General features: G+C 40.7%; 1 protein-coding gene across 2 annotated transcripts in view; it reads left to right on the forward strand.

Moving 5' to 3' along the window:
- The window catches only part of SRGAP2 (SLIT-ROBO Rho GTPase activating protein 2), a 109,554-nt gene that overhangs the window by 62,778 nt on the left and 19,230 nt on the right, over positions 1–27,546 (forward strand). For both annotated transcript variants that reach the window (XM_063451036.1, XM_063451028.1), the window contains 12 exons: positions 8,362–8,424; positions 8,925–9,140; positions 10,308–10,436; positions 11,404–11,625; positions 12,768–12,869; positions 13,708–13,905; positions 14,832–14,916; positions 16,278–16,305; positions 16,448–16,478; positions 17,381–17,441; positions 17,522–17,599; positions 20,331–20,465. In XM_063451036.1, the coding sequence (XP_063307106.1) occupies positions 8,362–8,424; positions 8,925–9,140; positions 10,308–10,436; positions 11,404–11,625; positions 12,768–12,869; positions 13,708–13,905; positions 14,832–14,916; positions 16,278–16,305; positions 16,448–16,478; positions 17,381–17,441; positions 17,522–17,599; positions 20,331–20,465 (1,348 nt within the window). The remainder of the gene's footprint in view (positions 1–8,361; positions 8,425–8,924; positions 9,141–10,307; positions 10,437–11,403; positions 11,626–12,767; positions 12,870–13,707; positions 13,906–14,831; positions 14,917–16,277; positions 16,306–16,447; positions 16,479–17,380; positions 17,442–17,521; positions 17,600–20,330; positions 20,466–27,546) is intronic.

The raw sequence follows: 27,546 nt of genomic DNA on the forward strand, positions 1-27,546 counted from the left end.
AGAAATAAGTAGTGACAAATAATTTATAAACGTATCCTTTATTTGTCCTTTGTCCTTTGAAATGGTGCAAGATCGCTCATGCATACGTACTAAATGTTGTTTAATTAATGGGGAGTAGCAATTTGCATATTGTAATTCACATGGCTGTTTAACAGATCCACGTATCTTCTAAAAGTAATCACATTTTGACTAAATACTGGTAATGGGTGTCGTTTCATTAATATTTCAATAAAATTCAATGTGAATTCATTTTAAAACTAATTCCTATGTATAAATGAGTCATAATGGAAAACCATTATGGTGCATTCATAGTTTGATTAAAAAGTAACTTCCCCTCTAAAAAAAAAAAAAAAAAAAAAACACATTTGTTACTTTTTAATTTTTAATTTTTTTATTTTTTTTTTTGAATCCTTTGACTTACTGGTGATATAAAGTTTTTTGGTATAGCAGACAGAAGCAATGTTATGTATTCTTGTAGCAATAAGTGATCCAAAAAAAAAAAGCTCCACAGTAATGGCTATTAATTAAACCGTACTGTACAATTAAAAATTAGAATACCGTTTATTTTACTAATGATTATGTGTTCATCAGTGCCCTTTTCCATGGGTGGTCATGTCTGTTAGCTAAATTCCTGTAAGCTGCAAGTTATTGCATAGTATTAGGAAAGCTTTAATTTCACTCCAGTATGGTTTCTTGCTATACTGTATTTAATCAAGATTTGCTATGTTTTATTTTTAGTTTATTTTTAGTTTTTTTGCATTTGTGCCCCATATTTTTCAAAAACGGCTCACTACATTTTAATGCACAATGTACCCCACAACTTCAAATAGAAGGTTGACATTAATAAGTGGCTTCACTTACCAGGGCGCCCATTATAGACCTATCATAGACCAAAGAGATTTATCACGAGCGTCTGGAGCAATAATAATGGCAAATCACCATACCTTTGAAGAATACGGTGTTCAAAACAGTTAAACTTTTTTTTATATGAACTGGGTTTTACATCAAAGAGGAAAGAATTTTTTTTTTTTTTTTTTTATTCTTCTTCTCTGCTTTTCATCCTGTTTACCCCTTTTAGTTCTTGAAATGCCAGCTGTGTGCCTGGGTTAAGCTGAAATTAAAATACAGAAAAGTTCATTTATACATTGGTGCTTTCTGAAAAATCTACATAAAAATATACCATCTTCTCTTGCATGTCAATCAGTTCTTGCACAGAGGGTTAAGCCAGTGACAATGAAATCTGTTCCTATTGTCTCTGTGTCAGCACCAAAGAAGTATCGGTGCCAGATGGGTAGGCTAGACTTGTCTAGATATAACGATTTGTGATGTAGCAAAAATATTAACTGGTTAGTCCAACCAAAACTCAGCGTTTACATAAAACACTGTTTTTTGTGGGAGTGACGCTAACACGTACCTCTATTCTCCACTCAGCCTTGGTTGACATCACACCCTATTGCCGAGCGGAGGGCGGATTGAATAGGGGACTATGGCAGCACTGAGGGGGAGGGGGGAATGTTTCCATTGGTGGTTTGGCACAGTATGCTGGAGTTGGTAGCAAATTTGGCACATAATTACAATTATCCTCTCTGGAACTCTTGTTCTGGGATGGCTACTCTCAATCACACTCCCGGGGGTGGAGTTAAATCTGCAGCAGCAGAGGGGTAAAGGGACAGTTTAGGCACCGTAACAACTTCATCTAAATGAAGTTATGGGACCAGGAGGCCCCTGGGCTCACTCTTACCTGAAGAGGTTAAAAACCGTTTAAAGGACCATTATAGGCACCCAGACCACTTCAGCTTAATGAAGTGGTCTGGGTGCCAGGTCCAGCTAGGATTAACCCTTTCTTCTATAAACATAGCAGTTTAAAAAAAAAACTGCTATGTGTACACTAGGGTTAATCCAGCCTCTAGTGGCTGTCTCATTGACAGCAGCTAGAGGCGCTTCTCACTGTGATTTGCCGCGCATGCGCATTGAGCCAATGACGAGGAGTAGGAGAGTCCCCCACCCGGCGCTGGAAAAATAGGTACATTTAACCCCTTCCACCCCCTGGAGCCCGGCGGGAGGGGGCCCCTGAGGGTGGGGGCAGGAGTATGTTTTCGTGGCACTATAGTGGTCCTTTTAAGCATCCAGATTCTGGAAGTTCCACCTGGCAGGGTTGCCGCTCATTGGCTTTGAGCAGTTAGCAGATGTTCTCAGCGGATCTTCAAGCCATTTTCATGAAAATAGGGATTTGGCTGAGAGCGTCAACTGACTGCAGTAAGCCAATTGCTGCGCCCTTGTCTAGTGAAACTGGGATTCAGAAGCCAGATGCCGCCCAGGACGGAGGATCTGTGCTGTAGGCAAACTTTGGGGTTAAACCATTCAAGAACGGTTTAACCCCTTAAGGGCCTCTGGGCACCATAACTTAATTTAGCTGAAGTTGTTATGGTGCTCTGAGTTTTCCTTTAAAGTTTCTTGTTGAGAAGCTGCACATGCAGACTCCAGGCAGCATGACCACTTAAATCACCAAAGTGGTTAATGATGACTGAGTAATATTGTCAGGAATTCAAAGTCCATTTATAATTTTAGACCAAAATGGCCAAGCTGGGAGCATATCTATCTTGGAGAATTTTACTAGTTTAGCTATTATGGCCTTAGATTTTTAATTTTGCATTATCAAGAGTTCTCATTTCAGTGGAAAACCCTACCTGTGTTAGGTCAGAATAAACTGTTGAATGGTAAACTACACTGGTGTGATTCAGCAGTAGAATATAAACGTTCTTAAAGGGACACTATAGTCACCAGAACTACAGCTTATTGAATTTGTTCTGGTGAGTAGAATCATTACCTTGCAATGTTTACATTACAGCCTAGTGATGACTTCACTGGCCATTCCCTAGATGTCTGTTAGAGATCCTTCCTGGGTCATGGCTGCCTAAAATGCATCCAAACATTCAGTGTCTCCTCCCTCTGCATGCAAACATTGATTTTTCCCCATAGAGATTAATTGGTTCAATTCATCTCTATGAGGAGATGCTGATTGGCCATGGCTGTGTTTGAATTGTGCTGGCTCTGCCCCTGATCTTCCTCCTTGTCAGTCTCAGCCAATCCTATGGGGAAGCATTGTGATTGGATCAGGCTACCACTTCTGATGATGTTAGCAGGCAGTGGGCAGGTCAAAAGGAAACTGTGACAAAGGCAGCAGCTCCAGACTTGAATACAAGTAAGATTTACTATATTTAGGGAGGCATGAGGGGACTAGGGTGGCTAGTTGGTGGTTTTAACCCTATAGGGTCAGGAATACATGTATGTGTTCCTGGCCATATAGTGCTCCTTTAAAAGTTAAATGTTGAATGCCAAATAAACTTGATTGCTGTTGTGACTAAAAAAAAGCTTTTCAACTGAACAGATCAAGAACTTGTTGTAGGAATAGATCAGTGACACAAGAAGACGACTGAGACACACAAATTTGCATTGTGAGGCTTTTCTAAAACTTTAGTAGGTTGGTTACATCTTTCCTTAGGTAATTTTTGCCATCTGACAACTCACAACCTGCCAAAAGATTCTCATGGTGTAATGAATTATATCTATGTTAATCAGTAGAGAAGAGTGAGTTTTGTATATGATTAAGATATATTGTAATGTAGGATCTGTCGATTTAAGATAGTTAAATTACAATTCAGGGGCAGAGTTTTGCAAGTCCTTTTTTATAGTGACTTAGAGCTAATTCTGCAAAAGAATGAAAAGACATTGTCAATCAAACTCTTCTCTCCTGATATGTAGCAAATACGCAAAAAGATGCAAAAGTAGCAGTAACAAATGACAATATGCATTTTAAAAATAAAAATCTTAACCTGGAAGCATTTTGGTTATTGAAGGATGATTTTATATTCACCTGAGTAAAGTATTAATTGGGGTTTATACACTAAAATCTACTTGTGGCTGGTCTTGCACTCTTTTCTACCTAGTCAGTAAATGTTGGTGAGATTAAGTAGATGTAGATAATCTCAGACCCATATATGGTAAATGTACTGGCAATAGCTGGTGGCAATTGGCAGCCTTGAGTCTCTTCATTGGGGGGTCTGGCAAACAAAGTACAAGAGATGTTTGAAGTCTCTGCTACTGCCTAACCCACGGCTCTTCGTTTCCAATTGGGTCATTTTCTCATTTAGGTACTGCCACATACTCTCCATCATCCACTAAGGTCAAGTACAGTTCCTCTTCTCCAATAGAAAGCAGTACATAGATCATGTAGCAAGAACCGTAATGGTTTTCCTCGTAGGAATGTTTTGTTGGTTTATGCTGAAACTATTTGAATTGTCAAGCACTACACAAAAGACTTTCCTCATGCCAGCTACTGTACATGATTGTATCATCAACTTGTGGATCACCTCCTCCCTCCCTCTCATGTTGTGTCTCTGGCTTAAATGGGTTAAAGAGACAACTCAGCATGTGGTCTCCTTCCTGTCTTTGTAGTGGGACCCATGAAAGGTCCTGTGGGGAGAGAGGCACTATAAGCCAAGGTATTAAGAATTGATAAGATGGCAAGCAACTGCCCCCTCCTGTGTTAGAAGCCTTTAGAAAAAATAACCACATGAATTAATAACGTCGGTCCCTGGGGTTGCCAGAGGGGAATCTGTCTGAGCTCTGGCGAAAGCTCCTGTCTGGTAGTGAGCTGGACATTTAATAAGGCCAGTAGCCAGGGACAGGTTCCTCAAGAAACAAATGTTTTCTCAACGGGTTAAACTCTGAAATATGTGGTAGCCCCCTAAAAAACATTCCTCATCTGTATGTCTGTTTCTCTGTTCTATGTATGCTCTTTTGTACTAAAAATGTTGATACCCGTACGTGCACATACACTTTTTCACTATATTCTATTATTATTATTTTTATTTTATTTAACTTTTTTTTGGGGGGGGTGGGGGGGGGTTGTTTTTTGTTTTTGGTACAGTTATGAGATGGGAACTGCCAGTTCTCTAGAATTTACACCATTAAATTATTGGTGCCAGGTGCAAAGGGCAGCGCCTATATTAATTGACTGACAGTGGGCTAAAAAGGAAGCGCCCAGTTGCTGAATAAACAGGTGTTTTTTTTACATTTGAAATTATTTATCAGACCTCACAAATACATATTTGTTAAATATAGGAATAAGTAAACATAATACTAAAAATCCCGGTGAGTGACAAAAAATACATGACTTTTGATAAATTATATTTGCAATCTGTAATGGAATCGTATGCCATAATAATGTGTCCCCTCTTAAAGTACCCACAGAGTGGTTATAATGCCGGCTTGTGCCTATACAGAGGATTAGGCAGTGATCCAGCTAATTCTGCAGTCATGCCAGCCTGTCTTGTGCCCATCTGGAGTCAAACCTCCGCAGGGTATATCCTCATTCTGTTATATTGCAAACCATGCATCACCTAAAGAGTCCTGCTTACTCCCCCCATGATGATCATGCCTTCTGCCTCCGTCTGCCACTTGTCCTTCTTGCCAGCGTGTCTCGTCATTTGTAATGACACCATACCAACTTACTTACCTTTTCTGGCTCATTGTGAATTCACATGAAAGCCTGCAGTTAGGTGGATGGGTGATATGGTTGCCAAATACTACCTTTCCCTAACTGGGAAACTGTATTAGAATAAAAAGCACATAATACCAAATAGCCCAAAAGCAGACCTAAAAGGGATGGTCAAGATATTGTGCAACAGATGCTTCAGTGGCTGTGTGTAAAATTTGTGATAAAACATTTGCACGCAAATATTCTGTCTCTTCTGCAACTGATATATTCTTTCTTTTTGCACAAATCCTGTAAATTAACTGATGCAAGATAAAAGGAAAATAGGTGATGAGTTGGCACTGATCTTCAGTTCACAGCACAGGCAGGTTAGCAGTGCTAAAAACAAACAACACAAATATAGTACAACAAGGACTGTACAATTTTTAAGTGCGGCTATGTGTCAATATTTGCTTAACAAAGGACAACTAATGTCACACAGGCCACTTAACCTCAGTGAGCAACAAAGTGAAGAATGTTGGAACATGCCTAAAATAAATAGTGACAGATCTACATTAAAAGTTACTTGCCATTGGAAGCTATACATTTCTTTTTGTTGGGGGGGTTGACATTTTTTTTTTCTTCTTTTTTATTGCACATTTTTTTTTATTCCTTTTTTTATGTGCATTACACACTGGTTAGTTATTTTCATTTGTCACATGACAAAAAGAAAAGAGGAGGAAATGAAGAAACGTGTTACTAATGTGTCCGCATCGAAACATTGCTGTGAATTCACTACTTCAGTTGTTTTTGATGGATCTTTATAAATCAAATTCTTTTCAATAATTTTACTTCCTGGATCACATGATGCAAAAAACCTTTTGTTCCTAGAAGGTTAGAAAAATGAAAAAATGCTTTCCAAAAACCATAGAAAATGCACTGCCAGACTCGGTAAGGCATTGTTCATCTTTATTGTAGCATTACAGGGAGACTACTGGAGACTTCAGTAGGAAGAGCTAATGAGACAAATTAAGGTGGTAATTTGTGCATTAGGGTTAGCATTTGTTTAGAAAGAAAATACTTTTTACTAGTGGCAGAACCAGAGTTATGGTTGCCTAGGGCAGAACAAAATTTTGCGCCCCCAACTTTGCTGTCCATATGGTTATAAGGGTAATTCAACACGTGTAGACTATAGTATTTGTTGATAAAATGCATAACTGTAAAAAAATTTAAATTTGAATAAACACTTCTTAAATTCTTTGTGCATTTGCATGCATTTGAGTGTACTGTTGACATCTGAATGAAGTTCTATATTTGTTAATACTGTTGCTATTTAAAAGCAATGATGTACTTGTGTTTAGTGTTTGTTGGTAGAGTTGGCAACTGCATCTTCCCTAACCCCCCTCCCCCCCACCCAGTAGTCGCATTACTGCCTTTTGCTCCTTCTTTATACTGTTAATGGTGGATTTTATGAATCTTGACATGTCTGAAAATGTTATATAAATATAGGGAGTTGTATAATGTTAGCCACACCACAATTTATCTATCTTTAATATTGGTGACTCTCTGAACTGGCGAAACTTTAGCTTTCAGTTGATAAAGAAAGCCAGAACCTTGCTCCAAGTCTGACCACATCCCCACAAATTTCAAAGGTTATTATTTGCTCAACTAAATTTGATAGTGTTTTCATACTAATCTGATTTTAATCAAGATTAATCTCCCTACCTGGGGAGACCTGTATTCAACAGATACTTAAATACATCTAATGAGTAAAGCTGTTTAAAAAAAATAAAAATAAAAGAATACACCGTAATGATTTACATTTTCGTCAACAGAAAACTAGACAAAATTTTTTTTCTTTTAGACAAATGTCATATGCAACTTAATGTGTATCTACCGGTAATTATTTTTGTGAAAAAGCAAGGCCATATGCTTGTTTCTTTCAGAGACTTGGTTTAATAAATTGTAAGATAAATAATAAAGACATGTTACATCTGTGTCTGTATTACTGTAGCATAGCGCTAGTCCTGACCAGGACTCTCCTCCGCTGGATCCGTGAAGACCGGAACTCTGGAACAAGGCGCTGTGAAGTGAATAGCTCTATCCCTCTCCAGTAACTGGACGACACTCCAAAAACAGTCATATTTTTAAGGAACCCCACAAGTCTTATATACCCAAACTGCACAGATCTGAGCGCCGAAAGTTGTCCAAATATCGCTCAGATCCGTTCGGTAGATCAGTTGTACCCCCCCCCCTGGGTTATACGAATGGCAGCCACCCAGGGAAAGCACTCGAGTTAATCACTTAATTGCGGTTAACAGGGGGTAGTCTGTGTTCCGGGAGGTATAAATCCATCCATTCGGAGAACAAACAAGCGAATACAGACAACCGAACACAGGGGTCTAATACAATTACATCTTCAAACTTGAATACCAGATAACAGAGTAATGGATGTTTAAGTCTCATGGAGTATGTAATGAGGTTGGAAATTCTTGAGAAACCCTTAAATAAGGCGTTAGATTTAGTCGACTTTACAATTTAAATGATTAAAATATGACTAAAAACTAAATCAAATTTGCTGTCAAAATTACTCTGATGCATACCCATACAGATGATGTATTTGTAACTCCCTTTGTGGCATTACCTTTTTAAACTGGTTGTTTTTAAGATTTGTGAGGTAAAAACCGACTCTCTCAATTCTGCAGCTTTAGATCAGTACCTTTTATGCCTATCACACTTTTTCTTAGGTAATAGGGATTTGTTTTTTCCAAAATATAAGTCTGTGTGTAAATGTAATATGACTACATTTTTCAATTTTTTTTTGTTTTGTTTTTTTGTAGAATGGATTTAATCTTTGTGTGTGGGTTTATTTTTTGTCTCCTCAGAGTAAAGAGATTGGTCTCCAGCTTCAAGAGGATCTTATGAAAGTGTTAAATGAACTCTACACTGTAAGTGAAGAAAGTTGCTCAGTGACTGTTGCTCCCCTATAGCGCCCTTCCTAAAAATCCACATTTTACCAGCATACTGTGGCTGAACAACTAGATTCTTGTTAGTTTTGTTTGTTTTTATTATTTTTTTGCGAATAACTCTGCCTATAGATAAACCTTTGTGCCCGTAATTAATGCAAATATAAGGAGACCGATGTAGTTTTTAATGCACATGAGATTGTTATGCTTTATCACAATAATATTAACACTAGTATTAATCTCTGGACATTTAAATCGTGTCTACATACAGATACAATAAAGAAAAATCTATATTACTCAAACCTTCAGTCTTTACTAGGTTAGTCATGTGTTTAATTCACTTTAAGTGATTTTGTGTATTCTGGAATGGGAACAAATGCTTCTCAAGTGTTCATGAATTAGAAATTGTTAAAGCTCAGACTCGGTGCAATGCCTTGTACCATTTTTGGATTGCCTACTCAAAGTGTTCGAATTTGCCACAGGTGATGAAGACTTATCACATGTATAACGCAGACAGCATCAGTGCGCAGAGCAAGTTAAAGGAGGCCGAAAAGCAGGAAGAAAAACAAATGAGTCGCTCTGTGAGACAGGAGGATCGTCAAACACCCCGCTCCCCTGATACTGCAGCGAGTGTACGGCTGGAGGAAAAACATATAAGGCGCAGCTCTGTTAGAAAAATTGAGAAGATGAAAGAAAAGGTATGACGTGTGCACTTTCAATGTTCTTTACTTGGCCATATACAGTTTTTAAAGTGATACTAAACTGCTGTTAGAAGTGGCGATATAAAGATAGGCAATTCCATTCAGAAAAAAAAGGGTTGTTTAAATTGAATTGAGCTACGTGCTCAAGGCTTAGCCCTGCAGCTGGGGAGTTCAAGGGGTCGCTATCACATCACTACAGCCGGTGGGAATTCCTGTGTTACTGACCACCTTTGGGAGCCACCAGGAGAAGCTTTGGATTGTCTTTTCTAATGGGAGGGAGAAGGTCTGCTGAAAAACAAGCACTTTTTAAAGAAAGTGTTTATTATTTCTGGTATTTAGTATTCACCCACTTTTTGTACATGATTGGATTCTTTTGTTGTCTACCAAACTTTGTCTTAATCTGCTCTTTCTCCTATCTGCCCCTTTTTGGTCCAGCTTTAATCCTCTCATTTCCTTTGTTCCCGCCATCCTCTGTGCCTCATGCAGTTCAAGGGTGGACCAATTCAGTTGACGAGAACCTCTAGCCGGGCACCCTTTCAAAGTTGTTTTTTTTGTTTTTGTTTTTTGACAAAATGTAGGTTTGTTGGAACATTGTACTGGCAAATTTTTAACTACTGAGAAATTAATGGTATACATTACATTTCTTTACATCTGTCTATTTTCTTTGAGATGTATTCTTGTGATGTTGCATCAGTTGATGAATTGGTCATGCGGTCTGAGAGGAAGAGCCCGGCATGATGTCTTATTACATATGTTACTTATGTGAATGATTGCACAATGTGTTTGAAGTGTAATGAGATTCGGTGCCAATCTTCTCCTCCTTGTAACCATTGCTTTATATAGTGCAACAATAGAACGTTATATTGGAAGATGGGGTGGGGAGCTGGCTGCAGATAAAGAAAGAAAAAAAAAAAATTGCATAATGTCTAGATATCGTCTAGAATGTTGCCAGGGCAGCTGTATACCACTTTTTTTTTTTTTTTTTTAATAGATATGCTTATCACATTTGTTAACATTCTGCTCATGGAAAATTGTTTTATGGATTTGCACTGCACATTACTACTTATTTTAGGTGGCCAAAGACATTGAGAGTCCCAGTGTATTTTTAACAGTCATATCCGTGTTTCAGTCCTAAAAATGCTTGTATCTGTATTTGTCCTCTAGCGCCAGGCAAAATACACAGAGAACAAAGTGAAGGCAATCAAGGCTCGGAATGAGTATGTGCTGGCACTGGAAGCCACCAATGCTTCTGTCTTCAAATACTACATCCACGACTTATCTGACCTCATTGATGTAAGTGCCATGGTTCATGTGTTTCCTGTTTGTACCAAATTTGTTTTTCTGAAACAAATCATGTATGATATATGTTTTCCTCCTCACACGTTTCTCAAAGAAGAATTTAGTGCTTTTAATACTGATAGGAAGTTTGAACATCATGAAATGGGTTTAGTTTATCTCAAATAAAAAGACGGTGTTCTAAATTTTAGACTTTCATCAAGTCCTAGCTTTGGTCAAAATTAAATTATTGCTATTGTTTATTTTAGATTGAATAAATCCTATCCCTGACTTTGTGATTATTTCATCATCTTTGTCAAGCATTTACTTTTGGTGAGACATGGGGCTGATTACCATTTCCCTTGTGTTAGTACAACATAAAAGTATATTGGTTTGGTTGATTTGCCCTTAGCTGGTACACTAATCTGTGTGCTTACAGTGATTACAGTGTAGTGGTACAGCACCCCTTCTTGAATCGGCATTCTTTTTGTTGATATTTTCATACAGTCAGTGAGTGTTGTAACTCCTGTTCAACTACAGAATTTAATGAGGTTGTTTTAATGCAGTTTGTATTTTTTAAGAGTACTTTGGGTAAAAATCTTACGAAAAAGTTGGTGCAGGACTTCTGTTGGTGATAAAGTTGAGACTGTAGATACTATTAACAAATGTTCATTAATACATTATTTGGCAAAAATTGGAAAAATCCAGGACAGGAGAATGTTGTAGAATTCATGACCATTACAGATAAATAAGTAAAGAGGGTAGTAACGCAGAATACATTAGATAGTGACGCAGAACAACATGGTGAACCTGTCCTTACTAGTGGATTAAGAATTATTACCACTTTATCACTGTAGAGATTTTTATTGAGATTGTGTATGTCTCGTTCAGTTATGACGTTTGTATTATTTTGTTAGTAAGATATGGTTTATAAGCTCTGTGTGTAAACCTGTATCCTGTTTTTACTTGCTTGCTCTCAATACAGTGCTGTGATCTGGGATATCACTCTAGTCTTCATCGTGCGTTGCGCACCTTCCTCTCTGCTGAGTTTAATCTGCAGCACTCCAAGCAGGAGGGGCTAGAGACCTTGGAGAATGCTACAGAAAATCTAGATGCTTCCACGGACAAACATCGCTTGATGGAGAGCTCCAATAGTGTCTTCTGTCCTCCTGTGAGGTTCGAGTACCAACCGCACATGGGTGACATGGTCAGTAGACTGTATATGCAAATTAAGTTCCCATATTGAATGATATACGTGTAGAATTCTTTGTTCTATGTCTGATGTACCCGATTGCCTCTCCACCTTTGCCCTTGTGTGAATAAATCTCCTTTCAGCTTTAATTATAAAAAACTAAACAAAAAAAAAACAAAACCTAATGATTTGTTGTTATTCTGTTAACCATTTGTCATACCAGTCAGTCATCCTTATATCCTTATTAAGGAAAAAGTAAACCATAAGACTTTAAATTGGTCTACATGCTCATATTGTCACATAATTGCCATAATTGGCCAAATACAATATTATCAGCAATTCACTATTTGCACAACATTATGCAAGCTGTATTATCACAAAAGATTAGGTGATAATCCTCCCACTTGAAATATCATAAGATCCAAGATCTAAACAGCAAATGAGCATTCCCCCGAGTCTCTGTAATGACTCGTTTATGCAATAACCAGAGAATTGTGGTGAACGTAAAACTGAATAGCAAAATTGAAGCTAAAATAGCCACGCTGTGGTTATATTGGAGTTGGCGAAAAATTTCCAAAAAAAGTATATATTTGGCTAATGTATGCATTATTGCTATAGTTTACAGTTTAGTTAATATCCCCCTTAGTGTGTTTGTGTGTCTCTGATAATATTGTGTGTGTGTTTTGCATACAATGTTTCCAGTTACATTATCACTGAATATATTTTGTGATGATAATACTTAGAAAATTAGTAGATTTGAAGTGGGAATTAGAGAGGGCGAGGACATTAAAGATAATATTTTGTATTCTCACATTTTCGCTTGTGTTTAAAATGAAAATCCCAATCCCCTTGCATACATTTCTGTTAATCCAAAAGCTTGGATCTCTGCATGCCACTTTCTTATTAGTGCGCATAGCGCTGATCTTAGCAGAGTTCGAGATGGGAAATGACAAGCGTTCATTTGAGATTAAACATTTTAAAGAGTATTAAGCAGAATTTATTCCTGGGCATAATTTCCATATAAAACTGCCTAAATAGGCTAAGCAGTCTTTAAGCCACTGTCAGATTGTTTTTTTGTTTACAAGTTTGACTACAGCGATTTTTAATTGTGGAGCCTGAAAGGGTGAGTTAACTCAATTTACTGTCTATATCGTTAGGTCTCTCAGCTCTGCGCCCAGCAGCCTCTGCAGGGAGAGTTGGCTCAGAGATGTCAGCAGCTGCAGTGCCGATTGTCCACATTGCAGATCGAGAATGAAGAGGTATGTTGCAAGCATGTTATGTGCAATGTTTGTTTATTAATCCTCTCTACTCATTCTTTTTTTATCATTCTAGTCTTTCTGCCTCGTCTATTTTACTGCTCTGAATTTCAGTGGATGGTCTGTCACCTTTATTCCCATTTTATTCATGAGTTCATTGTTTTGTAACCAGGCTAGTGTGAAGCTGAAGAGTTTGAAAGAACATAGTCAGGGGTTCTGGCAGAAATTGTATAAAATTAATTCCTGATATTACTGAATGCTTCACTGCTGCAGCACTGAAGCAATCTATTTTCATCTAGGCCCTTGTCGTTTCCTTGTATTTGGTAGCTTTTACAGAGAATCAAAAGTGGAGAAATGTCCACATGATACAGCCAATGTAAACAGACATATTCTGAGTCTGATCTGTGTGCCTCTCCCCTACAGTAATCGCTGTGAAAAGGGAGGAAAGGGTAAGGATATAATCAGAGCTCAGAATGTTAGTGTGTTTGTCTGTTTAGTTTGTCAGGCATACTGATTTTGTAACAAAACGACCAATGGGATTACTTCACTGAACTAGGAATTGCATAGAATTGTCGTGGGGATTGCAAATTGTTGGAGGGAAAAAAAAATCCATCCACTCAACTATTTTTTAAAACAATATTTTTTCTTCCGGTTATACTACCTTGGCCTAAAATTTCCAATTCCCTTGCCTTCAATTGCCATTTGATGCATAAATCAACCCTCCACACAAGTTTTACAATAAATATAGAATATTGACTATGTGACATTATGATATTGGCAGTTTTTGAACCTATTTACATGCTCCCCGTTCTAATGACTATTCCATTATTTCACCTCTCAGGTTAAAAAGACAATGGAAGCCACTCTGCAGACCATACAGGACATGGTCACAGTAGAGGACTTTGATGTCTCAGATTGTTTTCAGTACAGCAACTCTATGGAATCCGTTAAGTCCACAGTGTCGGAGACGTATATGAGCAAACCAAGCATCGCAAAGCGCCGCGCTAATCAACAAGAGACAGAGCAATTCTACTTCACGGTGCGGAATGAAATCCACTCACTCAATTACTTGACTCGAGAAAACGTTATGTTTTTACAGGCAACTATGTAGAATACTGTCAAATGTGACTCGTTTTTTTTAATTAGAGGAATATGTAGCAAGTCAGTTGAACCAAAAAGCATACTGCAGAACGCTGTGTCTAAATCAATCTAAACCTAAACTGTTACATAGTGGTAAAAAAATTATATGACAATCTGTTCACTTGAAGTGAAAATCCCAGTGTCCAAGACCATGGTCTTGTATTGGACAAGAACGTGATCATTTATTATTTGTAGTGATATAATCCAACAAAGTGCTCCATACCTTCATTTATCAATTTCAGTTCTTTCCCTGCGAAGCAGTTATGGTTCCATAGACAGACCATTTTAACTATAGCCTACACTTAAAATTTTAAAGTCCTTTACTACTAGCGTGGCCTTACGTTTCTAGCCACTGCAATCCATAGCATACCCACCAGGGGTGCATTTCTTCTTGCCAGGGGTACAGTTTCACTCTCCAGTGGCAAGTAGAAATATTGAGACCTCTGGTAGAGGAAAGCACAGCACATTGGCGTATAAGTCACTACAATGCATATGGACATCCTGGTAGATCACCTTCCATTTCCCTTAGAGCCTTTTGTTTGGTCCTTACGTTAACTGTGTATGTTGAAATGTCTCTTTCATTGTTTTTTTTGTGCATCATAGCTTTCCCTCTCCATCTAGTACCTCTCCTTAACGTTTAATACCTTTTTTGAGTTGAGAAATGACAAATAGTAATGTATTGCCCGGAGGAACATCCTTGTGTGTGTATATTAAAGCTGCAAAATTAATTAGAAATTTCTAGGTCAAGTATAATGGCTATGGGTGTTTCGGGAATCTGGTTGAGGTTTAGCTGATTTAAATGATTTTTCTTTTCATTTTCTGCAGAAGATGAAAGAATTCCTGGAGGGGCGAAATCTGATTACAAAACTGAAAGCCAAGCATGACATGCTGCAGAAGAGCCTTGGAGAATGTAAGTTTTAGGAAAAAGAGGGCAGACAGAAACAATTATTCCAAATCGCTTAGGGATTCTATCACCTTGAGAAGGTCAGTGATTATCTAAAGTGAAGTGCATTTTGCCTTTATTTGTCCAGCAAGACATATCTAGATCATAGCCAGATCTAATGATGTACCTGTTCTACCTAGCTTATCGGAGGCATTGCTGTTCCGTGTTGATCAAAATTAACTCTGAAAAGGCCGCAAACACTAGAACACATGTACTTTCCTTATTTGATTTATTTATTTTTGTCTGTTATTACTGGACTCGCTGCACCATATTTTCTTTTCACCCTGGTGTTTGTCCTTTTTCAACACAACACTGCAAGTTAGTTCCCCCCTCTCTTTTTGGCAAATGGTACTACATCTAGCTTATCTCTTAATTCTAACACTGAAGACAATACTCCTTTCTTTCTGCTAGTAATATTACCTGTATTCTCACTATATCATTACGCATAATCCTCTCTCTTATCCCTGCATTTTTCATTCTCTCTACTAGATCTGGCATTATCATGTCCTGCAATGTTCACACTATTCAGACGTTCTTTTAAAAAAAAAAAAAAAAAAAACTGTGAATTATTACAGGAAATTTATTGTGAATATTGTGTTTAATCATGTTTACCTTTCAACACCGGCTCAAGTAGTGTAAATTTATATTCTGACACAGGTGATAATTAGCATAATGTTTTATATTAGCAGAGGTTATATTCATTAAGTAACGTTCTGAATTTTACATCTATACTTTGCCATTGTTGATGTAAAGTATAGACAAATGGTGACTGCAGTAGTGAGTTAGGCAATCCTATTGCTACATATCTGATTTGCCATTTGGAGGTTATGAAATCTCAGACTCTGTTAAGTATTTTGATATGTTCATTAATGGGAGAATTGACCCATCATGTAAACCCATATTTCCACACTACATTTGTTCCTCTAAACCAGCGTTTATATATAATAACATACTTGCAAAGAAATGGCCAAAAGGATGCTAGAAAAAAAATGCAATTGAAATGTTTGAAGTATGTTTAGAAGGGGCATAGGTTTAGAACAGGGTTGTCCAAACTCTGGCCCTCCAGATGTTGCTGGACTACAACTCCTTTAATTTCTTGAATGAAATGCATAGCCAGTGACTCATGGGCGTTGTAGTTCAGCAACATCTGGAGGGCCAGAGTTTGGACAACCCTGTTCTAAACCTATGCCCCTTCTAAACATACTTCAAACATTTCAATTGCATTTTTTTTCTAGCATCCTTTTGGCATTTTGTTGCAAGTATGTTATTGAAAAGTTGTATGTATCCCATGTATGCCCCTTAATTGTTTGTTTTCTATATCCCAATAGGTCAGAGGACAGATTGCTCTCTTGCCAGGTTAGTGATGTAGCAGCTGCCACTATTTTCATTTATTTATTTAATGCATACCAGTACAACATGTGGTCTGTCACAATATGAAGTCTGTGTACAATCCAACACTTATATAATCCCTCAAGATTTTTTTATTTTTGTCTTTCAGCGGTCGAAGAATGTCAACCCTAAGGAAGCAGGTAACGTTCGGATTTTTTGTTTTTTGTTTTTTATTTTTTTTATATAAATCTACCAGTTTATCTAGTGTGTGTCAAGGTCATGGCACAGAGGTTCTCAAAGCGCTTTACTTTATATTATATTGTATATTATTTATTACATATGTAGGGTGGCATAATAAGTTTATTTGCATTTTCAGTCTTTGTTGTGGTCCCTGCTTAGTGGTGAGGGGTTTGGGATACTGACTAACTCCACGTTGCAATTTAGCAGGCCAGGTCACCTCAATGTGAGATAAATTCTAGGCCAGTATCTCAGACCTCTTACAGTGATGCCTCACAATTTCACCACTTTTAAATTAAGTACTATGGACCAGCAGACTACAATACTGTGTGTTTGTTTACTTAGTATGTAAGCTACAGTGTGGCACACCTCTGCACTAAAGTGTTCACTCCAAGTTTCATGACCACCGCAGCCCACTGCAGTGGTTATGATGCCAGGAGTATCCTATTCCGTTTCAACGCAAATTAGCAATTGTTTGCTCCCCACCAGGCTCCAATGTTCCCTGTTGGTCCAGTGATGTGCTTCTGGATTCTTCGGAGTTGCAGAGGTCAGAAGCCATAGTGGTTGACTTTCATTGGCTAAGAGCATTAGCTGACCTTTCTCGGCTAATAACTGACATTATGTGCACCTCTGGCAACTCAGGAGTTAATCTGTGTGTAAAGAGATGGGATACACAGAAATGTGAGATCTTTCACATTAGGTGAAGAACATTTGTTTTGTTTTTTAAATGTATTATTAGTTTTAATTAATTATGTCTCCCTATTCTGCTTTAATTGAAATGTTAATAAAATAGTGTTACTGCCAAATACTTTTGTTATTGCGTAAGAGTAAGACTTTGAGTGTTTTTTTTTTATTTTTACTGCAGGATTCCAAGCAGCCCATTCCACTAGTGGTAGAAAGCTGCATCCGGTTCCTCAGCCGCCATGGTACGTCAGCCAAGCCCTAATTTGTGATATTGCAATAATTAGACAAGTAAACTAATAAACACCTCTTGTTCTTCCTGTAGGTCTTCAGCATGAGGGAATATTTCGAGTGTCTGGTTCCCAGGTGGAAGTAAATGATATAAAGAATGCTTTTGAAAGGGGTAAGAGAAAGAGACACGACTTTCCTATTTTGTGGAACTTTTTAACCCATCAACTAATCTCCTTTTTTTTTTTTTTTTCTTCTTCTTCTTCTTCTTCAAAGAGAATTTAAATTTCATTAGTAGTTGGCAACATTCCTAATTTGATTTCTTACTACGGCCATATAACATTAAAGCAATTCCATGGCCAGTATTATGATAACTAAAAACTTGCTCCATCAATTAAGAACCACTTAAACTTACATGTCATATTTTAAAAATAACCCCGGAGCTAATCTTTGTTTTAGATCCTGTGATACCCCTAATTCCTCTAATTATCTCTTGGCAGAATGTGCACATTTGCCTTTGCATAAGGCAAGTAATCATGACCGTCTGCAGGAAAGCTGAACTTTAAATCCTTTCAAAATTGTGGTTCGCAAATAATGTGCACCTGCCTTAACCCTTTGTCACAATCATTGCCAGGCACATTGCAAATTAGAAGGTAAAATATAAACGCAAATGAGGCATCTGTGATTAAAAAAATAAAATAAAAAATGTAAATTCACTTTGACGATTGCAAGATTTGAAACGTCATCTGCACTTTAGGACCAAGATATAAAGACCAAAACAACTGTATACATAAAAATAATAAGGGTGCCAGATGGGGCATTGTTTATGGCACATCCTAAACATCTGTTTGTATTCAACCAGATAGCTGGGGAAATATTTTGGCAATAACTTTGCTTTATTGCATTTTACATTCCACAATGGAAAAATAACGCAGTCGGGAAGTTTTATCCAGCTCTGCTATGTTGGCTTATAATTTGCAATTCCATTTTTGGTGGATAAACTTGTGGGAGAATATGCCAAAATGTTTACGAATGTATATATTGCACTTTACTTTTTTTTTCTCTTCTTTTTCTTTTTCTTCTTTTTTTTTTTTTTTTTTTACCTGCTATTTTGTCCAGTTTGGTTTGGGCAAACAGGACACAACTCTGTTTTAAACCCTTAACTACTAAGCAATTTTTTGTTGAAAATAATATTCATATAATTTTTTTTTATTATTATTATTTTTTTGAAGCAACAGTTGCATAGCTAGCATGTAAACCAATCTTTGTGTATAGATTGCTATGCAGTCAAACTTTAATTCAGTTATGTAAATATACACAAATGTAATTTTTCTCTTATTCATTCAGCCCTTATAAAACATATTCAGGAGATGAAATCTTTAGACCGTATACAATGACCTTGATCTTGCAATATTTGACCTAGGGTCTGAAATGTTAGTATTAAAGCTTAAAAAAAGTGTTCATTTGCAGTAGCTTTGACAAATATAAATAAAAATGGTAAAATACCTTGCTTATAGGTATTTGTAAATACTCTTTACAAGCAACATAAAAAGGGCAACAGAATGTAAAACTGTCTGGATTTGAGCATCATGCAAATGCAGTAAATACAGTTAAATCAGGTTTCTAAAATAGTTATTTAAAACTACTATAGCAATCCTCAATATCTGGAATGGTAATGTATTGCTAGCAATGAAATGGTAGCGTACATTTCATTGCTTCCCTACTGTAGGAGTGGTATCACACATTGAAACTTCTTTCACTGTTTGGCATGTGTTATTGCAAACATTATATCAGTAGATAAAAGTAGAAGGAAAGGGAAAACGAAAAATGAAGAAAAATGCTCTAAATCACCAAGTGTGTATCACTCCAAAATCACACAAATAAAATCAACAATAAAATATACAATATGGTGAGAGCAAAATATGTGGTGAATGAACCAATAGGTGAGGTAAAAAACATGCAATATTACCATGTATATCTTTATCCTAAAAATATAAAACACAAGACATAGTATAGCCTGTATGATAAATAAAACAATTTGCTGAGCCTATGGAAGTGGCTCAGCCTTAAAGCGCCTTTTTGATAATGTATGGGACCAAAAGTGCTGGATGTAGTATAGAAGTTTCTCTGCAAATCCTCAATTTCCCTCCTGGATGGTTTAACATACGCCAAGGAGAAGATATAGGTGCAGGAACAAAATCTTTATTTGTACAAAGCAGCATAAAATGGATCTCTAGTAAATAAAGTGCACAACGCGTTTCGACCGATGGTCTTTTTCAAAGTGCTAAATTCTATATCAGTGTCTAATGGCTTCTGGCAAAGAAATTCATGGTAATCCTATCTAGAGTGTAAATGAGTGTGAGTGATGCTTTGTGGACTAACTTTCATTATACAAAATACATGAAACTAAAAAGGTTTTTACTGTATTCTGGTAGTGAAATGGTTAGCACACCATGTCTGTTTCTATAATGCTTGGGTCTGCTCCCTGCTTTTATTTTAAGATATCAAACACAACACATTATAGAATGATTTACTGAATTTGCTAGGACATAGTTAACGAAATATAGTCACGTATGGGTTCCTTGCATTTTCTCCAAAGACCTCATAAGCTGACCTAACCATTTACATTGTTTTGCCTGGAGTGGGGGTGGAATAGTTACTACATCAATTAAAATTAAATTGCTGCTGTCATTATTGTGTGATCATGAACAAGAGTACAGAATGGCAGTCTATGCAATATACCACAGATCAAGATGTAGATACAAACCCTTTTTGTTAAGGAGAAGCCCTTTAGAATAAAATTGGGGAAAGCTAACCTGTTACCTATTACAGCATGTGTTTGCTGGACCCTTTAATTGGAGGTGTGCTGTTAAATACAGATTGTCCTTGTGTTTTTGTTTTTGCAGGGGAAGACCCACTAGAAGAGGATCAGAATGATCATGATTTGGACTCTGTTGCTGGAGTCCTTAAACTGTACTTCCGGGGGCTCAGTACTCCTCTCTTCCCAAAAGAAATCTTCCATGACCTCCTAGCCTGTGTTTGTAAGTAGCCAATGTTGTGACATGAGAAACGTTGTACTTCTAAAATGGATGCAATTGTGTTTAATAGGAGTTCATTGTTAAGACATGGGGTGTATTTTCAGCTTTTATCTTTTTATTACAGCTTAAAATATTTCTCTAAGTTTGCTCATAACATATGCACAATATGTAATACTTCTTGTAATTATTATTACTTTCATACTCGTGCCAGTGATTGCCTATGTGTAGCTCCTGGCTGTCCAGCTGCTGAGAAGCAAATGGTGACTTTGCATGTTGAGAGTGGAGACTTTGTGCCTTGGACTGTTAGAGAGTACCTTTCACTTACTGTTGGGCAACTGTCACCCTAAATCACCCTTGTTATACCCTGGGTTGGGTATAAAAGAGATGATTTTCCAGGGCAGGATGCAAACTAAATATTTTTCCGCAGGTGGTATGGTAAAGCAATACTGGTACTGGGTCTGATATAAACAGTAAGTGCACATCTTTGCCAAAAGTAACCCTTTCTTTCAGTAAGTTTGATCAGAAATGCCACTAAAAAAAATAAAAAATAATAATAATAATTACCAGTGGTGGCTTCGTTTTGTTTGGCAGCTATGTGCCAAGCTTATGACTGGTTTTCCCTATGGCTAGCAATAGCACACAATCCACATACTCCCTTTTATATTTTTCCCCTATCCTTCTCTTACATTGAAGAAAAAAAAAGTCATGAAATGAGTTGCTAACCATTTTATTTCAAGAGAAGACACAATGTGTGGACCGGTCTTGGTAATCCTTTTCAAGTAGAAAGGACTGCTATGGAACTTCCTTTTTTCATTTCTTTCTTGACCTAATTAGAAAATGGAAAGTTTGGTTTAATCTCCTCCAACACTCTGTTCTATATATGAAATATTATTCTTGGAGACTGGTTTTATACATCTGACTGTTAAGTCTTTTTGAATATGTTCCCCAGCTGAATGGGTTAAAAGTATTTTCCTGTGGGATATTTCTGGGAATTATTCATGCCAAATGATGACTCTCTGGCTCAAGAAGCAAACTTGTAATCTAGCAGTGCCCACTGCCTTTTGAAGTGGTTGTGTCATCATCCTTGGAGATTATTCATTTGGCATTGGCCATATTTAACCATTTCAAAACAAGAGAGCTATAGGATGACTAATGGAAAAGCCAGCATATTTCTGTTTCTTTTGACCTTTAATTTGTATGTTTAGTAAATGGCTAGATTTTTGTGGCGTTAATGGCGTTCGTTTGCATGCTATTGTGGATTGATCTTACTGCGTACATTGCATACACTCTTTTTTTTTTTTTTTTGTATTATTAGAATAAAAAAATTTCAAGCGAACTTCCTTTCATATTGACCTAATTTTCTTTGTTTGGTTTTTAATTGCTTGAAATATACCACATTCTTTTAGAACTGTTTGCCTTTTGATCTGTTTTTCATCAAGCATATGTCTCAAATTTAGGATTATCCTTGGTGTGTGGGCCACCAGATTATTTTCATGTACTTTGCTGAAAAATATTGGCTGTATTAGCCCCTTTTTCATAAATATAATTATGGGCTTGTTTGTTTTTCACATGCACATTTTTGTATTAGTTTGTGTTGCTTTTCGGAATTTGGGACCGGAGTAAATACTGCTACTAATAGGCCCAATATGGTATTTGGAGCAGTATTTAGGGAAACAAAATGTGGAGCGATTTCGTATCAATTGCTTTAAACTTCACTGATTTTTTTGTGTGTGATTGGTTCAGATTTAGCACTTTGAAAATAGAACAAGTAGAAGAAGATTATGAACATCAAAACAGATAAACACACACAGGGTGTTGTGTGAAATCACTCTCTTGAGTCCAATGCAAATTAGTTGGTTCTCTTAGTATCTATCTACAGAGCAACTTGTTAATAGTTTGTAGTGCCCTCTGCTGGACATAAACAAATTCATAAATTTCTGCTGTATGGGCCCAGTAACACTCCTAATCTTGCATTGCTGCTTTCTTTGTGATGAAGAGAGAAACAAGAATGTGCCTTATCCTAACTTAGACCGGTACAGCACTATGACTAACAAATGCATACATTTTCTCAATTAAATCTTTAAAGGGACACTATAGTCACCAGAACAACTACAGCTTAAAGCTTCCTATCTGATCTAGTTTTCTTTAAATCACAAGATAAAATGTCTTGTGTTTTTCCTACGCTTGACCTTCTTTCACCAAAGGAGGAGCTTAAGTCGTTTCCCACAATACTCACCTCTTCTCTTGTGATCTTGTGTTGCTTAATTCACCGTTCGAACTTCCTGTCATATAGACAGGGCGATGGCGAAACTACCGAATTTCTTCCTTACAGAGTTTATCCATTCGTGTTAGGATGAAATTCGTGAATTTTGTTATGGTCTAAAGAATGAATGAAATTGCAATCTGATTCATGTCACTGTTGCATCTTGCAGTCGCTTGGTAGATAGTCTCCTAATTTCCACAGTATTGGGGAGCACTCCGGTTGGCTTTACCGGTCAGAGCACTCCGGTTGGCTTAAACCAGCCAATCAGAGCGTTTTATTGGCGCTTATTATTTTTTTTTTTTGTTGGATTTTATTTTTTTTATTGGATTTATTTTATTTTATTAGTTTGACAGGATTTATGGATTTTTATTTGGCCTTTTTTGGTGCTGGAAAAAAGTTTAGAGAAAAAAGAAGGCAATTGGTTCACTATTAGAGTGAGAGGAGTATTTTATTGGGGTGGTGACTAGGAGCTTGGGGACCTTTAGTGACTGTGGGGGGGGGTGCTGGTGGTGTTTTTTTTAGCCCCCACCTTTCACTCATGGCTGGGAGACATTGAAGGGCTCCCCTCCCCCCCCCCTTTGGTCATTGAAGGGCTCCCCCTTTGGTCATTGAAGGGCTCCCCCTTTGGTCATTGAAGGGCTCCCCCTTTGGTCATTGAAGGGCTCCCCCTTTGGTCATTGAAGGGCTCCCCCTTTGGTCATTGAAGGGCTCCCCTCCCCCCTTTGGTCATTGAAGGGCTCCCCTCCCCCTTTGGTCATTGAAGGGCTCCCTCCCCCCCTTTGGGCATTGAAGGGCTCCCCTCCCCCCCCTTTGGTCATTGAAGGGCTTCCCTCCCCCCCTTTGGTCATTGAAGGGCTCCCCTCACCCCCCCCCTTTGGTCATTGAAGGGCTGCCCCCCCTTTGGTCATTGAAGGGCTGCCCCCCCTTTGGTCATTGAAGGGCTCCCCTCACCCCCCCTTTGGTCATTGAAGGGCTCCCCTCACCCCCCCTTTGGTCATTGAAGGGCTCCCCTCACCCCCCCTTTGGTCATTGAAGGGCTCCCCTCACCCCCCCCCCTTTGGTCATTGAAGGGCTCCCCTCACCCCCTCTCCCCCTTTGGTCATTGAAGAGCTCCCCTCACCCCCTCTCCCCCTTTGGTCATTGAAGGGTTCCCCTCCCCCTTTGGTCATTGAAGGGCTCCCTTCCCCCCCCCTTAGTCATTGAAGGGCTCCCCTCACCCCCCCCCCTTTGGTCATTGAAGGGCTCCCCTCCCCCCCTTTGGTCATTGAAGGGCTCCCTTCCCCCCCCTTTGTTCATTGAAGGGCTCCCTTCCCCCCCCTTTGGTCATTGAAGGGCTCCCTTCCCCCCCCTTTGGTCATTGAAGGGCTCCCTTCCCCCCCCCTTAGTCATTGAAGGGCTCCCCTCACCCCCCCCCTTTGGTCATTGAAGGGCTCCCCTCACCCCCCCCCCTTTGGTCATTGAAGGGCTCCCCTCACCCCCTCTCCCCCTTTGGTCATTGAAGGGCTCCCCTCACCCCCTCTCCCCCTTTGGTCATTGAAGGGCTCCCCTCACCCCCTCTCCCCCTTTGGTCATTGAAGGGCTCCCCTCACCCCCTCTCCCCCTTTGGTCATTGAAGGGTTCCCCTCCCCCTTTGGTCATTGAAGGGTTCCCCTCCCCCTTTGGTCATTGAAGGGTTCCCCTCCCCCTTTGGTCATTGAAGGGTTCCCCTCCCCCTTTGGTCATTGAAGGGTTCCCCTCCCCCTTTGTTCATTGAAGGGCTCCCTTCCCCCCCCTTTGTTCATTGAAGGGCTCCCTTCCCCCCCCCTTTGGTCATTGAAGGGCTCCCTTCCCCCCCCCTTAGTCATTGAAGGGCTCCCCTCACCCCCCCCCTTTGGTCATTGAAGGGCTCCCCCCCCTTTGGTCATTGAAGGGCTCCCCTCACCCCCCCCCTTTGGTCATTGAAGGGCTCCCCTCACCCCCTCTCCCCCTTTGGTCATTGAAGGGCTCCCCTCACCCCCTCTCCCCCTTTGGTCATTGAAGGGCTCCCCTCACCCCCTCTCCCCCTTTGGTCATTGAAGGGCTCCCCTCTCCCCCTTTGGTCATTGAAGGGCTCCCCTCACCCCCTCTCCCCCTTTGGTCATTGAAGGGTTCCCCTCCCCCTTTGGTCATTGAAGGGTTCCCCTCCCCCTTTGGTCATTGAAGGGCTCCCTTCCCCCCCTTTGGTCATTGAAGGGCTCCCCCCCCCCCCTTTGGTCATTGAAGGGCTCCCTTCCCCCCCCCTTTGGTCATTGAAGGGCTCCCTTCCCCCCCCTTTGGTCATTGAAGGGCTCCCTTCCCCCCCCTTTGGTCATTGAAGGGCTCCCTTCCCCCCCCTTGGTCATTGAAGGGCTCCCTTCCCCCCCCCTTGGTCATTGAAGGGCTCCCTCCCCCCCCTTTGGTCATTGAAGGGCTCCCTCCCCCCCCCTTTGGTCATTGAAGGGCTCCCTTCCCCCCCCCCTTGGTCATTGAAGGGCTCCCTTCCCCCCCCCTTGGTCATTGAAGGGCTCCCTTCCCCCCCCCCCCTTGGTCATTGAAGGGCTCCCTTCCCCCCCCCCTTGGTCATTGAAGGGCTCCCTTCCCCCCCCCCCCTTGGTCATTGAAGGGCTCCCCTCCCCCCTTTGGTCATTGAAGGGCTCCCTTCCCCCCCCTTGGTCATTGAAGGGCTCCCTCCCCCCCTTTGGTCATTGAAGGGCTCCCTCCCCCCCCTTTGGTCATTGAAGGGCTCCCTTCCCCCCCCCCCCTTGGTCATTGAAGGGCTCCCTCCCCCCCTTTGGTCATTGAAGGGCTCCCTTCCCCCCCCCCCCTTGGTCATTGAAGGGCTCCCTTCCCCCCCCCCTTGGTCATTGAAGGGCTCCCTTCCCCCCCCCCCCTTGGTCATTGAAGGGCTCCCCTCCCCCCTTTGGTCATTGAAGGGCTCCCTTCCCCCCCCCTTGGTCATTGAAGGGCTCCCCTCCCCCCCTTTGGTCATTGAAGGGCTCCCCTCCCCCCCTTTGGTCATTGAAGGGCTCCCCTCCCCCCCTTTGGTCATTGAAGGGCTCCCCTCCCCCCCTTTGGTCATTGAAGGGCTCCCCTCCCCCCCTTTGGTCATTGAAGGGCTCCCCTCCCCCTTTGGTCATTGAAGGGCCCCCCTCACCCCCCCCCCCTTTGGTCATTGAAGGGCTGCCCCCCCCTTTGGTCATTGAAGGGCTGCCCCCCCTTTGGTCATTGAAGGGCTCCCCTCCCCCCCTTTGGTCATTGAAGGGCTCCCCTCACCCCCCCCCCTTTGGTCATTGAAGGGCTCCCCTCACCCCCCCCCCCCCCTTTGGTCATTGAAGGGCTCCCCTCACCCCCCCCCTTTGGTCATTGAAGGGCTCCCCTCACCCCCCCCCCTTTGGTCATTGAAGGGTTCCCCTCACCCCCCCCCCCCCCTTTGGTCATTGAAGGGTTCCCCTCCCCCTTTGGTCATTGAAGGGTTCCCCTCCCCCTTTGGTCATTGAAGGGTTCCCCTCCCCCTTTGGTCATTGAAGGGTTCCCCTCCCCCTTTGGTCATTGAAGGGTTCCCCTCCCCCTTTGGTCATTGAAGGGCTCCCCTCCCCCCCTTTGGTCATTGAAGGGCTCCCCCTTTGGTCATTGAAGGACTCCCCTCCCTCCCGTTGGTCATTGAAGGGCTCCCCTCCCCCCTTTGGTCATTGAAGGGCTCCCCTCCCTCCCTTTGATCATTAAGGGGTTCCCCCCCCCTTTGATCATTAAGGGGTTCCCCCCCCTTTGATCATTAAGGGGTTCCCCCCCCCCCTTTGCTCATTAAGGGGTCCCCCCCCCATTGATCGTTAAGGGGTCCCCCCCCCATTTGATCATTAAGGGGTTCCCCCCCCCTTTGATCATTAAGGGGTTCCCCCCCCCCTTTGATCATTAAGGGGTTCCCCCCCCTTTGATCATTAAGGGGTTCCCCCCCCTTTGATCATTAAGGGGTCCCCCCCCCTTTGATCATTAAGGGGTCCCCCCCCCTTTGATCGTTAAGGGCCCCCCCCCCTTTGATCATTAAGGGGTCCCCCCCCCCCTTTGATCATTAAGGGGTCCCCACCCCCTTTGATCATTAAGGGGTCCCCCCCCTTTGATCATTAAGGGGTCCCCCCCCCTTTGATCATTAAGGGGTTCCCCCCCTTTGATCATTAAGGGGTCCCCCCCCCTTTGATCATTAAGGGGTTCCCCCCCCCCCTTTGATCATTAAGGGGTTTCCCCCTACCCCCCCTTTGATCATTAAGGGGTTCTCCCCCCCCCATGATCATTAAGGGGTTCTCCACCCCCCCTTTGATCATTAAGGGGTTCCCCCCCTTTGATCATTAAGGGGTTTCCCCCTACCCCCCCCCCTTTGATCATTAAGGGGTTCCCCCCCTTTGATCATTAAGGGGTTTCCCCCTACCCCCCCCCTTTGATCATTAAGGGGTTTCCCCCTACCCCCCCCTTTGATCATTAAGGGGTTCTCCCCCCCTTTGATCATTAAGGGGTTCTCCCCCCCTTGATCATTAAGGGGTTCTCCCCCCCCTTGATCATTAAGGGGTTCTCCACCCCCCCTTCTTTGATCATTAAGGGGTTCCCCTCCCCCTCCCGTCATTAATGGGTCCCCATTAATCCTGCCCCTCCAGCCCAATTTCATTCAAGGGAGGAAGGCTGTAACTGATCCCCTATACTCCGACTGAGTATATCAGCTGTAGTTTTTCCAAATCACAAGTGAAGCTGTGATTAAAGCTCTGAGCTACCCAAACATCAGCCTAGACTTGATGAAGGTTACAACAGGAATAACTTATTCTGTCAGATGGCCTGCTT

This window comes from Pelobates fuscus, chromosome 1 (genome assembly GCF_036172605.1).
Source record: "Pelobates fuscus isolate aPelFus1 chromosome 1, aPelFus1.pri, whole genome shotgun sequence".
In the NCBI taxonomy this organism is placed as follows: domain Eukaryota; kingdom Metazoa; phylum Chordata; class Amphibia; order Anura; family Pelobatidae; genus Pelobates; species Pelobates fuscus.